This window comes from Ptychodera flava, chromosome 4 (assembly GCF_041260155.1).
Source record: "Ptychodera flava strain L36383 chromosome 4, AS_Pfla_20210202, whole genome shotgun sequence".
NCBI lineage: Eukaryota > Metazoa > Hemichordata > Enteropneusta > Ptychoderidae > Ptychodera > Ptychodera flava.
The window spans coordinates 40,923,533-40,937,515 of NC_091931.1; the positions used below are offsets into that span (position 1 = coordinate 40,923,533).

The following is a 13,983-nucleotide window of genomic DNA, read 5'->3' on the forward strand; positions in this document are numbered from 1 at the left end:
AAGAAAATTATTATTATTATAGTAAGACACAGATAACGGACAATTTGTGAAAGTAGCGCATAAGTTCCGTAATGATAGTTCACTCCGCAAAGCCCTCTCGAGATTTTGTGGCCTTGACAATTCCAAATACAATGAACACGATTGGAACTAATAATTTTGAAGGTGCCCTACATCTGAATGTTGCAATATTACAAATTACTCATAAAAACCATAAAAACAAGTGTATAACCAAAAAAGAGAAAAGCAGATGAGCTTACATTTGCAGATCAAAAAGACCTTACTTTACCATCCAATTATCCCAAATTAGTTCCAATCCTGTTAATGTACTATGTAGAGCTTCTGGACAATTCTGAGTACATGTACTATGTAGAGCATTGTGAGAAGTTATTTGTGACTTGCCTTCTATTGCTGTGTACACACGATGATAATTTGTGCCATGAAGAAATTTTAGGACGAAAAAGTAGCACTATTGAAATTCTACAAATGTTGAGGAACACGCTTTCGCTAAAAGCGATGGAAATCTCAACAAAGCTGCCGTTGGTGTCGCTGCATCATTCTGCAGAGAATTTAATACTCTTTCATAGTAGCAGCGCGCTAATTGCTATTGACATCGAGGTCTTGACTTTAAAAATGAGGGACAGCGTCCCGGGAGAAGTAGACTATTAAATGCTTTGCCTTGAAGTCGTAAGACAAATGTCTGTTTGATTCAAACGTTTCATTTCAACAACCTGTTGCGGAAGCTTTGCAAAAATTTTCGTGTTAAAACTGAGCAAAAACATGTCCTTCGCGTTTATTTTCCGTCGAATATGTATTCGTTTTCTCTCAACAAACTGAAGCTACAGTTTACAGTAAACTATTTCACTGTTAGAAAACAATTGGCACGTTGATTCAGGATAACCCTCCCACAATTTGAATTGCCCGCAAGAAATCTAGAGATACCACAACCATGTCGTAAAATGGCATCAAGTCATCTTTAAAACCTCAATATTTTCCCATAAAAATATAAACATAGAAATTTTGCATTCTTAACCTTCCCGAGTTTCCTTTCTAAGAAAATACATATACCTTGACATGTATTGCTTGAAACTTTCATAACGCGACAAAAATACTGAGAAATTAAAGAAATGAAAAAAATACCGTTACACCGTAGAGGATTTTTAAAAATAAATTGCAGGAAAAAAAATCAACGTTGAATTTGATAAATCAGATAAATGACCTTCCCCACACATCGGTATCCATGGTGATAGGGCAAACAATGAAAGAAGACAATAAAGACAAATTGTTCGTTTAATTTGATATTTGTGTTGAATTCTACAACATTAAGTGTAAGTACACCAGGAAATACTTTTCAAACATGTGTTGTCAAATTGTTGTCAAATTGTCAAATTTCTCTGTAAAATATATAATTACGTCACCATCTGATTGACAAGGGTCATCGTACAGATCTAGTAATCAGTATCATTACGATTGAAAACAGCCATAGGAATAAGATTAATAGCAACAGTAATTAATTTTTCAATTAATGGCATTGCCTGATACTGAAATTATTATTCTTCCCTTCACAGGAAAATATGTATTGGAGATATGGGTAGTTCCTGCATACAGTTTACAACAGATTCATAGCATCATAGAATTTTCGTAACGCGGCATAAGTGCCGATAAATTATTATTTGATAATATGTAACAAACTATCATCAAAATATTTAAATAAGTAAACCAAATATTTAAATTGTAAAGTGAGGTATTTATTTTAAAACATGAATAAACTATTAATTCATGACAGAACTAACCATTAGGGTTCATTTGCGACAGATTTACTTTTGATGCTAGTTTAATAAGATGTGAGCTGCTATTCAATCATTACAATATTTCAAATATCCATATCGTCCATTTTCATGTTAATTAATGTATGTGCATAATTTTACAAAATCATACAGCGTTAATAATCATTTTGCAAATTTTCTTCCTGGGTTTGTATTCAGTTTTCTATATTCGCACAATACCATGGTATTTACTGAAAATTGTCTTCATGTAGTGAATCATTTAGATTTAAAAGCTCCATTAGATGTTAGTTTGCACCGGTCTGGTATTTGTTTCTTGTTCTACTCCTAAAACCGTGTAGAAATGCCGGCTGCTAAAATTGTCAACATTGCCTATATATGTGTTAATATGCTAATTGTTATTGTTGACGACTAAAATTTGGTTTGGACTTGAATTTGATTTATTTGTCAATAATAACATTTGATGATGTATACGATGGGTTGCGTGTTCATGAATATTTCAACATACTTGAGAAGAAAATGAAATTGTATCGTATTTCATAGCATAAAAATAATGGAAATCTTATCAAAAATTACTGCTATTGTCCCCTTGCGTAACCTGCGAAATGCAAGCTGGAGATGCGTTTATAAGCAGTACAGGTCAGCTGTTGTCTGTGCTGTATAAAGCTGGCCTGCTTTTAAAGAAAACCTCTGTAATGCACATGCGCTGTCGTTTGGAGAGTTGTCGCAGCACAGCGCAGCCAGCGGTAGAAATGGGGCAGGGAACCAAACGCATACCATTGTCAAATTCATAGATTTTATGTAATCACGATATAATCGGGGACATTCAAACGATTGTTACTAAATATAATGTTAATATGTGTGTATGTTAAAAAAAACATCCACGCCTTAACAAACCGATTCCTCGACTGCCATTACATGGTAATTTAAGGTCATAGGTCATTTTGCTGCTTTACAAACAAAAACGCGAGGAGGTTTGTCCATTCAGAGTTAAAACACTTCACGAGAATATCACTACACGACTTGAGAACAATCATGGAAACGAAAGAAGCGAAGTTCGTTGAAAAAATCGACGAAGATTTCCTGAACTGTGTCGTGTGTTGTGAACGATACAAGGATTCAAAAATACTTCCGTGTGTGCATAGCTTCTGCAAGACCTGTTTGATCAAGCTGGTTGGCAGCCGACCTACTTTAACGTGTCCCGTCTGCTGCCGCATCCACAGACTCTCCGACAATGGAATTGATGACTTTCCGAGCAACTTCTTCGTCAACCAATTGGCCGAGGAATTTCGTAGGAGACGAGAGGTCGGAGAGGAACCCGCGGAACCCGAGAAGTGTGGAGGTTGTGACAAAGACAAGGCAGTACAGAGATGTCTGGAGTGTGCTTTCGTCTTGTGTGTCTCTTGCGTCGACGCGCACAAACGGATTCCCGTGACGCGACATCACAGCCTCTTGTCCCTGGCCGCTTACGAGGAGGCAAAGATCAATGACCTAGCCTCCGTACAGCCGCCAATCTACTGCGGCAGCCATAAAGGTAGCGAGGTCAAATTCTTCTGCGATAGCTGTCAGGTTCCTATTTGTTTGGAATGCACAGCACTGGACCATTCGAAACCTGAGCACAAATACCGGTATCTGAAAGACGCCGCCAAGGAACATAAGGTAGTCCTCAAAGAGATGATTGAAGAATTGACTGGTAAGGAGAATGATGCGCGCGATAGCATCTGCGACAACAAGAAAATGACAAATGACTTGGAGACTCGGTTTCAGGCACAGAAGCAACAGATAAACGAATGTGTCAAGGAGACCATAGCGAAGATGACAGGCCTTGTAGAGGAAAGTGGTAAACGACTGATGGGGGAGTTGACGGATGAGTACAACTCGAGGAAAAGAAACCTGAAGACTCAGTTGAAAGATCTTGACTTAAAAGAGGGCGACCTGACAAACGCAAGGGAGTACACAGAAAAAATAATGCATTACGGCAATGATGCTCAGTTGATGTCTGTCATCAATGTGATGATCTTTCAATTCAAGGAGCTGTTGCAGATTGACACAAAATGCCCGCCGGCTGCTGACAGTTTCTTGGAATTCCACCGGTCGGAAGACTTCTGTCAGGACAAGGAAGTCGGGTTGATACTGAAGGAGGTGTACGAAACAGTTCTGACATCTCGGGATGCTGGCTCTTCCCAGCAGGAGGAGCTCTCATTCTCATTGGTGTCCGAAGATCCGAACAATTCCGAAAAAGATGAAACAGAGGTTGTTGACCGCGTGAGTAAGGCCCCAGGTAAGACAGTGGTTGAAGTCGTTGACAAGGAAGACGAAACGTTGTCGTTAAGGTGTGCTGGCGAAGCGGCAGAAGACTACGAGATTTCTGTGTCCGTCCCAACCAAAGGACGCCTACAAGGCTCGTGCGTGAGGGTGAAGTTAGTGCCCAGAAAAGGGCTCGTTGACCAGATCGGAGAGCGGGGGAAAGAAGCTGGAAGATTGAACGGTCCATTTGGGATCACGGCTAACAATAAAAAGGGCATTTTGATCTGCGATCACGGTAACGAAAGGTTACAGGAGTTCAAGATGTCGTGTCAGGTTCAAAAGGGAGACAAAATAGTTAAATGCATTTATCTCGACGACAGGAAATATGGCGGTATTTTCAAACCATGCTTTTCAACAGTGTCAGAGAAGGACGAGATTTTTGTAACAAGTGACAAAGCCAATCAGGTATTTGTTTGTGATGAGAATGGTAAACTTATAAGATGCTTTGGAGGAGAAACTCTCGTAAAACCGAGAGGAATCGCGATCAGCCCACTCGATGGGAGGGTGTACATCGTTAACATGGGGGGACACAGCGTAGCAGTGTTCAAACAAGATGGGGAACATCTTTTCTCCTTTGGTGAGGAAGGCAAGGAAATTGGTCAGTTTTCTTACCCCTGGTGTGTCGCCATTAAACCTGACGGCAGCGTGGTCGTATCAGATTGTGGAAACCACCGCATCCAGGTGTTTAGTGGTGATGGTCAGTACCTCTACTCCTTTGGCGCAGAGGGGAGGGATAACGGCCAGCTGGACAGTCCAGAGGGACTGGCATTAGACAAAGCAGGGAACATGTATGTCTGTGATCACTATAATAACAGGGTTCTCAAATACAACTCATCTGGTGTATTTGTCTGTCGAGTCGACCAAGACGAAGATGGTCTTCGCCATCCATGTGACGTCTCTGTGATGGAAGATGAACAGTTCACAAAGTTGCTCGTCACTGACTGTGGAAACGATTGTGTCAAAGTGTTCAATATGTGACGTTTTCGCTAACTCGACGACAACACTGTCCTGTGTAATATTATGCGGAGTTGGGTAAACGAAACGGTACATTGCACTTCGCTACGTGTCCGTGCAAACGTCACTTTTGTACAACAGTATGTTAACCGATAAAATCTTGTTAAAGCAGCTGGTTTAGAGGTGCAATAACTTCTGATATTTTCATCATTTGTGTTCCAGAAAACAAATACGTTTCTTGTTCTTCTCCCCCGGTATGTCTGAATACAAATATTAGCCGCAAACACGCGTACGGGGCATTGTGTACTATACGCAACGGTTATTGCTGACATATGAACTCCAGATTGAACAGAATCCAGTTGTCAACGATAACCATGGATATCATAGTATACACGCACTGGCTGTTTTTACCATGTCTACATGAATTTTGAAATACAACAAGAAAAACCCATGTTTTATTAACGGAACAAAAATGTCGGAAAAGACAAAAAGTTACTGCTACTGGAGCTTCGAGAGTATACACGTAAAAACACGATGTAACATATGGTACAGTACGATACAGAAATTACTTTAATCTGTCTTTTCAGTTGGACGTAACATTAACGACATTCATTTGACATTTTGAATATCTTTGGATTTTCATCGTGTCGAGATTCCTTTCTCCAAACAATTTGATGAAGGTTTTGTGTCAATTTTGATCGTTCTAACGTTATTATGTGGTGATCATGAATACATTAGTAACGTATCAGCACAGCTGATGAACACCGTCATGACCACATCCTCCGTATGGTAAATATCAGTGTATTTCCTGAGGGTGCCTTTCATGGTAATTACATACGAATGTACCTCCTAAGATAATATTAAATTACTCTAGGGCTCAGTATGAAGCCAGTTAGCCTTTGCCTTCTGAGTTGATAAACACTTGCCGTTCATTGAAACAGCTGATGTGAAGAGTTTGCTTGGAGCGCAGCGTATGACAAGAACCATGACGTATGTCGGTTCGCCATGTTCCTAAGTAATTCATTCAAGTTTATATTACAATGCCACATTTCATGTCTTTCATAGTGTCTCTTTTGTTTTAACGTTTAGGCTTTTAAACGTTATGTTTGTCATATGCACAGCTATTATTATTTTAACCATTTCATTCCAATTCCCAATTATGTAAGTTCTACATTTATTGAAAACAATAGGGATGTAACAAAGGTCTGGTGGTGCGCGGTTTAACCTGTTCACCCCTAATACCCTGCTAACAGTTCCACAAACACCATCGATAACAATAAACTTGGGCCAAACTATGGTGGTGAAAGGGTTAATCTGTAGTTGGTTAATGACGGACGTGACTTAATCAGATTGTAATCGCTCAGCCATTGCAAAGTGGTGATTTCTTGAACAAGCAAGTATTTCACATTTCATAGCGGTCATTCTCATCAGGAGATGTTTGCAATCAATACTTGATAAATATTTACTGCTGCAAATACAACCAAGAGCTTTGCAAAATACAGCTTCAAAGTAAGAGTGTAATTTCAGATTAAGAGTAGATTATATTTAAGAGTTTAAAATGTCAATCCGAACTGTGAATTCTTGAATTTTTTGAAGACGATAATAGTGTATAGGTTTGTACTTTCTACCCATTTGATTGTTGGCATTCACAATCTTCCCAGTCAGTGCGATGACAGATAAACTAGGAGTGCACTCGATGTAGGTTGTATAATATAGAAGTTTCCATTGTTACTTCGTTCAACAGTAGTTTGGAACTTTTAATATTTGTATTCTGAAGCTTTTTGTGATGGTAATGGTTTCTCTCAACACCTTGGGACTGATTTAGAATCACATTTGTAACAGTTTTAATATCACGTACGAATAAGTATAATTAATTTTGAATATTTTCTGACCACATCATAGATTTCCACGATTTAGAAATGTATCTTTCTCTGTAGATAACATCACAGTTTCTGAATATGTAATATCAATTCCACATAAATAAATAAATTCGAAAATGTCACCCCGAAGACTTTCCGTGTCCGAATACCTTTTCCCATTCCTGTCTGTTTGATGACGTCATGAAGCAGCCAGCTTATGCAGCAAAACTGAACATATCACGACATCTAAAGCAACTTAGCAGCAGTGAAAAACGCGTTTTGGCTTTGAGCGGCTCTAGCGTAGAACATGTGTCACAGGATTAAAAGGTCATTATTAAAAAAAGTAACGGAACATTTTTTTTAATTTAAAGGCCATTATTTGTAACTTTTGACCATTTTTTACCTCGGAAAATTCCATGTTGGAGGCTCATATTTGTTGCAAATGTTGTTTTACGAAGAAACAAACATGATTAATGATGTTATAGCCACATAAAACTGCTAATTTTTGTTCAAACGTGTTGCCCTTCCGAGCTCATTTGTTGACGTCTGGCATGCTCAGCGTGCTGGGGAGAACGCAGATATGGTGACGCCGCGATCACGCCAGATGTACAAGTTCACGTTTATTGCGGGATCAAAACAACATTGCGTCGAGGATTGCCAGACATCTGGCTACGCAACGTGCTCGGACAATGGACTACGACGTAAGTGCCGGGCATAAGTAATGAATATTTATTTTGAAATTGCTGTAAATGGCTCGTGCAGGTGCAGAAGAATGGCTATGTTGCAATCCGCGTGTCAACAGAGTTTGTATTTCTGTCCGGACAAAAATTGAAATTTTCGTTGTAAAATCACATGTTATTTAGTTGTAGGGCACGTAATGTTTCCGAATAATATGCGATTCTCTGTTATTTGACAGCCTATTCAACATGAGCCAGTGATCATTTCAATCAAAACTAACGGAAAAATCGCAAGAAGATACAGCTAATGGAACTTTAAATATGAAAAATCTGAAATGACACAGTAGGTGAGTTAACATTTCCTCGGCATTTGAAGGTATGATTAGGAATCTATAAAGTCTGGACTGCATTAGAATGCATCTATGTTGAAAGTAAAAAAAGTGTTTCTCTGCCCCCCCCCCCCCCCCCGTAACATAGGCATGAAAGAGGGCGCTCCAGCTAATAAGCCCTAAAAGGGAAACATTATCCTCTTGTCGTGTTCCCGCCTCTGTGATAGTACCCTTTGATGATAGTAGAATTTGAGATGGTTGGTCTAAAATAATGAATGCAAGTCGAAAAAAATTGAGAAATCTATGTTTAAAACTCAACCTAAAAGAGACTTTAGGGTATTTTATCCTAATTACCCATTCCTCCATACCACCATATTAGTTTTATCGGCGCAATTTGAACCAAACTATGTAAAGACTGTCTACATTATTCAAATGCTCGTCAGAATTCGAGATGTGTTATGTAGACTGTGTTCGGATGTAACACTAGCAACGATAACTTGCTGACTTGAAAATCTTTACGAGAATTTAGAAAATCCCCAAATTTTACCCAATCTCTCATGTTGTGTTTGTCTCACTTTTTTATGTTTTGCAAGTAAAACACTTATCTCATCAGTTCGCAGTTTGGAAAGAGTCGCGCCCCCACCCTCAGCTTGTTAACCACTCTGTAAAACGATTTGAAGTGCGTCCCCTTCTACCGATTTATATTAGCAGTCCTCAATCCCAGCATAAGCGAGTTCCAGCTTGTCGACAGTGACCAGGATTTAAAGATCAATTCTGTTTGTATTTTTTAATATTTTTACGAAATGGTAGGAAGAGCATAGTGAAAATCTTCAAAAGAGGTCTCATTTTCTCTGTGTACAAGAGGGTAATTAATCAATAAGATTCAATAAATTATTATTCATTTTTCAAGACGTCGTGGCAGTTATTGCAAGAAGATGCTACGAAAATTAAGGTTTGTCGATAACTCGCCCATGAGACTATGGCCTGAGACACTTTAAAAAGTGGAATGCTTATCAACTTCACTTCAAAACAAATTGATTAACTCAAAAACTCTTGAAGAAAAATAACGGGCAAACACACCAGTCAATGTCGACGAGTTAGAACTACGACTGGCGATAACCCCGAGCGCTCTGACGTCATACTATACCGGAACCATGAGCTCACACGGTGACCGTAATCTTTCAGACGACAGACACACTTCTAGTCCTGTCTCCGAACATCTGTCATTGCTTGTGACGTTGCCGAGCGCAGACACGCTCGGTCAAGCGATCGAGTCAACATGTGTTATAATTTCTGTAGTAACACAAATTCCGTATACGGTAAATTTTAGGTAATACGGTTACACATATATGATGATGATGACGATGATGATGATGATGATGATGATGATGATGATGATGATGATGATGATGATGATGATGATGATGACGACGACGACGACGACGGTGATGATGATGATGATATTAACTCTATAAACAAGGGTATGGAGGGAAAATAGATTAATTTTCAAATACGATTCTTTAAATCATTTGGAAAACATTGCTTTAAAGTTGCATTACTTTATTTGTGACAAAAATATCGTGACAGACTCTGACGATGATGCATTCTAAAATTTACATTTTCATGTAACCGACACATGATTAACGGTTTAAGAAATATAAGCTAGAAAGGAATTCGAGGGACACGCACATAATTACAGAAGTACACATAGCGCTAGAAAGTGTCGTTTCTCCAAATGAATATGGAGAAGAGCTTTCTACTTGTCTGTGCATAGAGAACCCAGAAATCTGGTTGTTGTTGTTATTATTATTGTTGTTTGTATTGTTGTTTATGTTTATTAGTCGTGATGTCGTTGTTGTTGCTGTTGACCAATAAAATTCAACGAAGATAACTGTTGTGTTGTGGTTGTTTCAAACTTAATGTAGATGTCATAAGAAACGCTACAAGGACACTATCATTCTTCGACCCGATGTAACTATGCCAACGTACGCTCTCTTGTTTAAAGGGACATAAGCTGTAACTTGTGGCAAGTTTTTCAGTATTCTGCTTCTGTATATCATCTACCGTGTCTGACCCCAATTAAAGCATTTGTGTTCTATCAATGACCAATACAGATGTATGTTCTTCTCCCCAGATCTTGGTGAAATACCTGGTATTCAACTCGTCAACACAGGCTCTGTTGACAAGGCTGTGTTGACAGGCTGTGTTGAGTACATTATATTATGTGTTGAATGCCCACAATAATTGATAAACACAGGGCTATAGAATGACGGCATTGCTTGCGTATATTGTACACTTGTAACGATACGCTGTGCTGGTATGGAGAACCCTTTGTATCAGCATACCGGCATACGTTTGGGAAGAAGAGGAGGAAGCGAAAATTGAACATCTTCTACGACAAAAATCATGAAAATATTACAAAAGATTAAAAAATTACAGCTTTTGTCCCTTTAAAATTTACTCTGCATCAACTCCCAGTGATACGAAACAATTCGCAAAACGCACTACTCCCTTTGAATCTGACATTTTTGTCCAATGCAAATAACCGACTGAAGGAATGCATCAGGGACTGCTGAAGAAATTCTATACTTGCCTCGGTAAAGCCCCTTCCGACAGACTTTCACGCGAATCCATGCGGTCAATGTGGTTGTCCTTTGCTGTTCAGCACTCTTTGTCGCCAACCAGCTGTCGCCTCGTCGCCGTGGCTGACTTCCAAAGCTCGGCGACATCATCTGTGACTGTACGTTTGCCGCCACTTCAAATTCTTGTGCGATAGTAGCAACGGGACAAGTCAGTCAGTCAAATTAGAATTATGGGATAGACCAGTTAGTCTAGGGACAAGCAATTATTTGTAGTAAGAGAGGAGTGCTCTATAACAAGACAATGGTGTGTGCCTGCATCATCAATGGGAAAAGTAGTAGTTACGAATATGAAATTTGTCTCGAAATATGATTGCAGAGAAATCAGTACTACATGTAATTTATAATAAGCCGTGGAAAAACTTACATGAAGGACGGTCGATGGACAGGGTCGGCTTTTTTTGCAGTTGTTCAAAAAGAGTTGAAAATTTAAGTACGTGTTCTCGAATAATGTTTGTCGATCTCGAAAATGTCTGCGCAGTGTCAGGTTCTTTATCGTTTTATTTGACAATTCACTGCATTAACATCCACTTTCGGCACTGTAAAATCTTTGTAAAGCCATTCTGCTCGACAGGTGAGAAATGCTGCCCCAGAAAGAGTAAAGCTGTGACGTAATGCAATTTTCGTTCGGCCAGAATTTTCATTTACAGGTAGAATTATTTAAACTTTCTAATGACTTAAACATACGACAACATTTCTTGAATTCACAAAGGGCCCGAAATTTGACTTGTTTTACAATGTGCACAGCCTCTCCCTGATAGAATAGTTTGTCCGAAAGTACCGATTGAGTTACGGGGTCGTGGTGAAGACATAAAAGATATAGTCAGATATCCTTTGATAACCCTAACTGGCTTGTACAGCTACATCGGCGCCAGTGTTTTTTTGTCGTCCCGAAATTCTCGCTCGGTATGTATATAAATACGGGATAGTTGTCAGGGATAGTTGTCGCTCACATTGTACTCTGATTCTAGCACATTGGCAGCCGAGTTGGTCTCAAACACGACCACCAGAACTTCCGTGCAAACAAGTCATTCATTATTTGGTTCTGCAAACGCTTCTTCTCGCTGTCCTTTCGAGATTTCATCTTCTGAAGACATTTATCCAGCTCGCACAAGAATCCAGTAGAACGTCTTGCCGTTTTGTACGTTATTCGAAAAAGGTATTCTTCAAATCGGACCAAGCATCAATCGAAAGAATGAGTCATTCCCTCACAACGAAGTCCTCCAACAAGTTAAAGATGCCCCTGAAACTACATGCGAAGACAGCAAGCGTTGATATCCTTTCAAACGAGCATCGCAGTCCTTGCTATGTCAAGTTGAAGAGAACACCTCATAATCGAGTGTGTGCGTCTTCAAAGATGTTATCCATGACTTCGTTTAGCGTGAAAAGGAAACACTGGCTCCTAGCGAATAGGAAAGCCAGGTCCTGCGATGCTGTCATGAACACTGCATTCCAAGACTTAAAGAAATGCATTCCCAACTTGACGCACGGAGAAGCCGATGAAGTCCAAACATTGACAGTAGCGAGTAAATATATCTCATACCTGATGGAGTTGCTCGGAGTGGACGATCCGAATGAAGTGTCCATGGAGACAAAGGCAAACTCGACCGACACAGTTTACTCTGCGCTGAAGACGTGGAGTGTGGTAAGTTTTAAGATCATTATTTTCACTTGCTTTTTCCCTCACATAGTGTCTTTTTTTCCCCAAAATAATCCGTCTAATAACAATGACTTTTCCGCAAAGGTGTGTAAGTAGCCGGTTCTTTTGCATGGATTTATAAAACATTGCACAACCATGGAGACTCGACCTGGGAAAAGGGTACGCTATTGTAGATCCAATCCTTTGCATCAGAAATGCACTATTGTGTTTGTGGTAAGCAAAATAAGCTGGAAAATTACAAATTTCTTCTGGCAGTGCTTTGGTGATGAAGTTATGTAATATTTCATGTTTATTCACATGTCGGACTTCCTTCTCAACTTTGCCTGTCAATTTTTCAAGTTGTCAAGAACAGTCCATTTGTAGCTATAACTCGAACGCCGAAGCTCAGCCTGCAAGTTTCGCAATAAAGATTGTTCCGATGAAGCTGAACAAAACCCATAGATAGATACACTGCACGAACTCAGCGTCAAGTTCGCAATAAAGTGAACGTAGCCTTTCGTTCGGTGTCAAAGACATGAAAAATGAACTTTATAAAATATGATTATTGCATTGTAGGTGAAGTTATCTTTAATTTTTTGAATCTGTTACAGGAATGACGTATACGGGCAGGGAACCGTGCATGAATCAGGACTGCTTCCAGATGACATAACTTCTCATATGGCGAAATGCGCGTGCACCGACAGCAATGTGTCGACATGACGATTGTTATGAGGAACAATCATGTCTATCTGAGTGTTTAACTTAAATCGCTGGAATTTCACTGTCAGTCGATTCCAGCGACCTCTGGAGACAAACGTATATTTAAGAAGCATCGCAAACCCAGATTTATACTGTTTATATTCCCGTCCGACATAGGCGATCAAAGTCTTTGTTTTATATACTATCGTGTTACAGTTATCAGGACCCCTTATTTTATTTAAGTTGGGTAGAAGTGTAACTTGGTTTGCATTGGCTCTGTTTTTTTTTTCTTTTCAAAATGAATTTGAAATTTCTACGATTTACAAACTGATTCATGCATAGATTAAATAAACTGATATATATCCACTTTCTCAGTCATGTGTCTGTAATTACTGAATGGTTGTTTGCCGAAAACCTTAAGAGACCCCTATACAATTGTGAAGAGTAGATAGTGTAGAGGTTGACACCGAACACGGGAACTTGATGGAAATTTGGAGTCAGTGGTACTATTGGTGTCTGACCCTCACTCACTTGACTTTACCTGTTACAGTGGTTGCACCTGCATCTTCAGATATTACTTATTTTAGTTGGTCAACTGCTTCGTTCAACTTGCAAAATGCGACTAATTCGCACTGTGGAAAGCTCCGGTTTGCATAATTGGTGAACATGTATGAACGATTTTCCACGCATCTATTTTAAACAAGCGTTGCCTCATCCCCGAACGTGACACCTCCCTCCGTCCTGTCGCTGCACGCTTGTACAACACCTTTCACAGTAATATCATGAACATGGTCGGTGTGAAATATTTAGCTGGCCTAAAGTAACAGAAAGTAAAATATGTCGCTTGAGGGCGCTGCACTTCATCATGCCAAAGGAAGTGGGTAAAGAGAGAACTTCAGAGCCAAGTGAAATGAACAATAAATGTCCTTAGTGCAAGAAGCATTCTGACGGAAACTAACCAGCAAGGAGAAAATATTATGCAATTTGGAATGCACCAGGTTCTTGATGTAGACTGTTCGATTCAACATGTTCGACAGGACTTGTAGTTGTACCTCATACCATAGGGGTCTCGATCTCCAATGATGATGATAATTAAAGA

The 13,983-nt window shown here is 39.4% G+C and overlaps 2 protein-coding genes across 2 annotated transcripts; both read left to right on the top strand.

Annotated features, from left to right (window-relative positions):
* The first annotated feature begins 2,816 nt into the window (after positions 1-2,816).
* LOC139132291 (tripartite motif-containing protein 3-like) lies at positions 2,817-10,151 on the top strand. Its single transcript, XM_070698679.1, has 3 exons — positions 2,817-5,051; positions 9,238-9,388; positions 10,042-10,151. Exons 1-3 carry the CDS (start codon positions 2,817-2,819, stop codon positions 10,149-10,151), a joined length of 2,496 nt encoding a protein of 831 aa, XP_070554780.1.
* A 1,342-nt stretch (positions 10,152-11,493) lies between these two features.
* On the top strand, positions 11,494-13,250 carry LOC139130526 (twist-related protein-like). The gene is made up of 2 exons (XM_070696291.1): positions 11,494-12,191; positions 12,797-13,250. The coding sequence occupies exons 1-2, from the start codon at positions 11,742-11,744 to the stop codon at positions 12,800-12,802; spliced, it is 456 nt and encodes a 151-aa protein (XP_070552392.1). The 5' UTR covers positions 11,494-11,741; the 3' UTR covers positions 12,803-13,250.
* Positions 13,251-13,983: the final 733 nt, after the last annotated feature.

Bases quoted from the DNA above. Each gene is read 5' to 3' on its own strand.
- LOC139130526 (XM_070696291.1), top strand. From the start codon at position 11,742: ATGAGTCATTCCCTCACAACGAAGTCCTCCAACAAGTTAAAGATGCCC.
- LOC139132291 (XM_070698679.1), top strand. From the start codon at position 2,817: ATGGAAACGAAAGAAGCGAAGTTCGTTGAAAAAATCGACGAAGATTTC. The intron at 5,052-9,237 runs GTGTTCAATATG...GGTAAATTTTAG, and splicing joins GTGGAAACGATTGTGTCAAA to GTAATACGGTTACACATATA. The intron at 9,389-10,041 runs GTATGGAGGGAA...TCTTCTCCCCAG, and splicing joins TATTAACTCTATAAACAAGG to ATCTTGGTGAAATACCTGGT.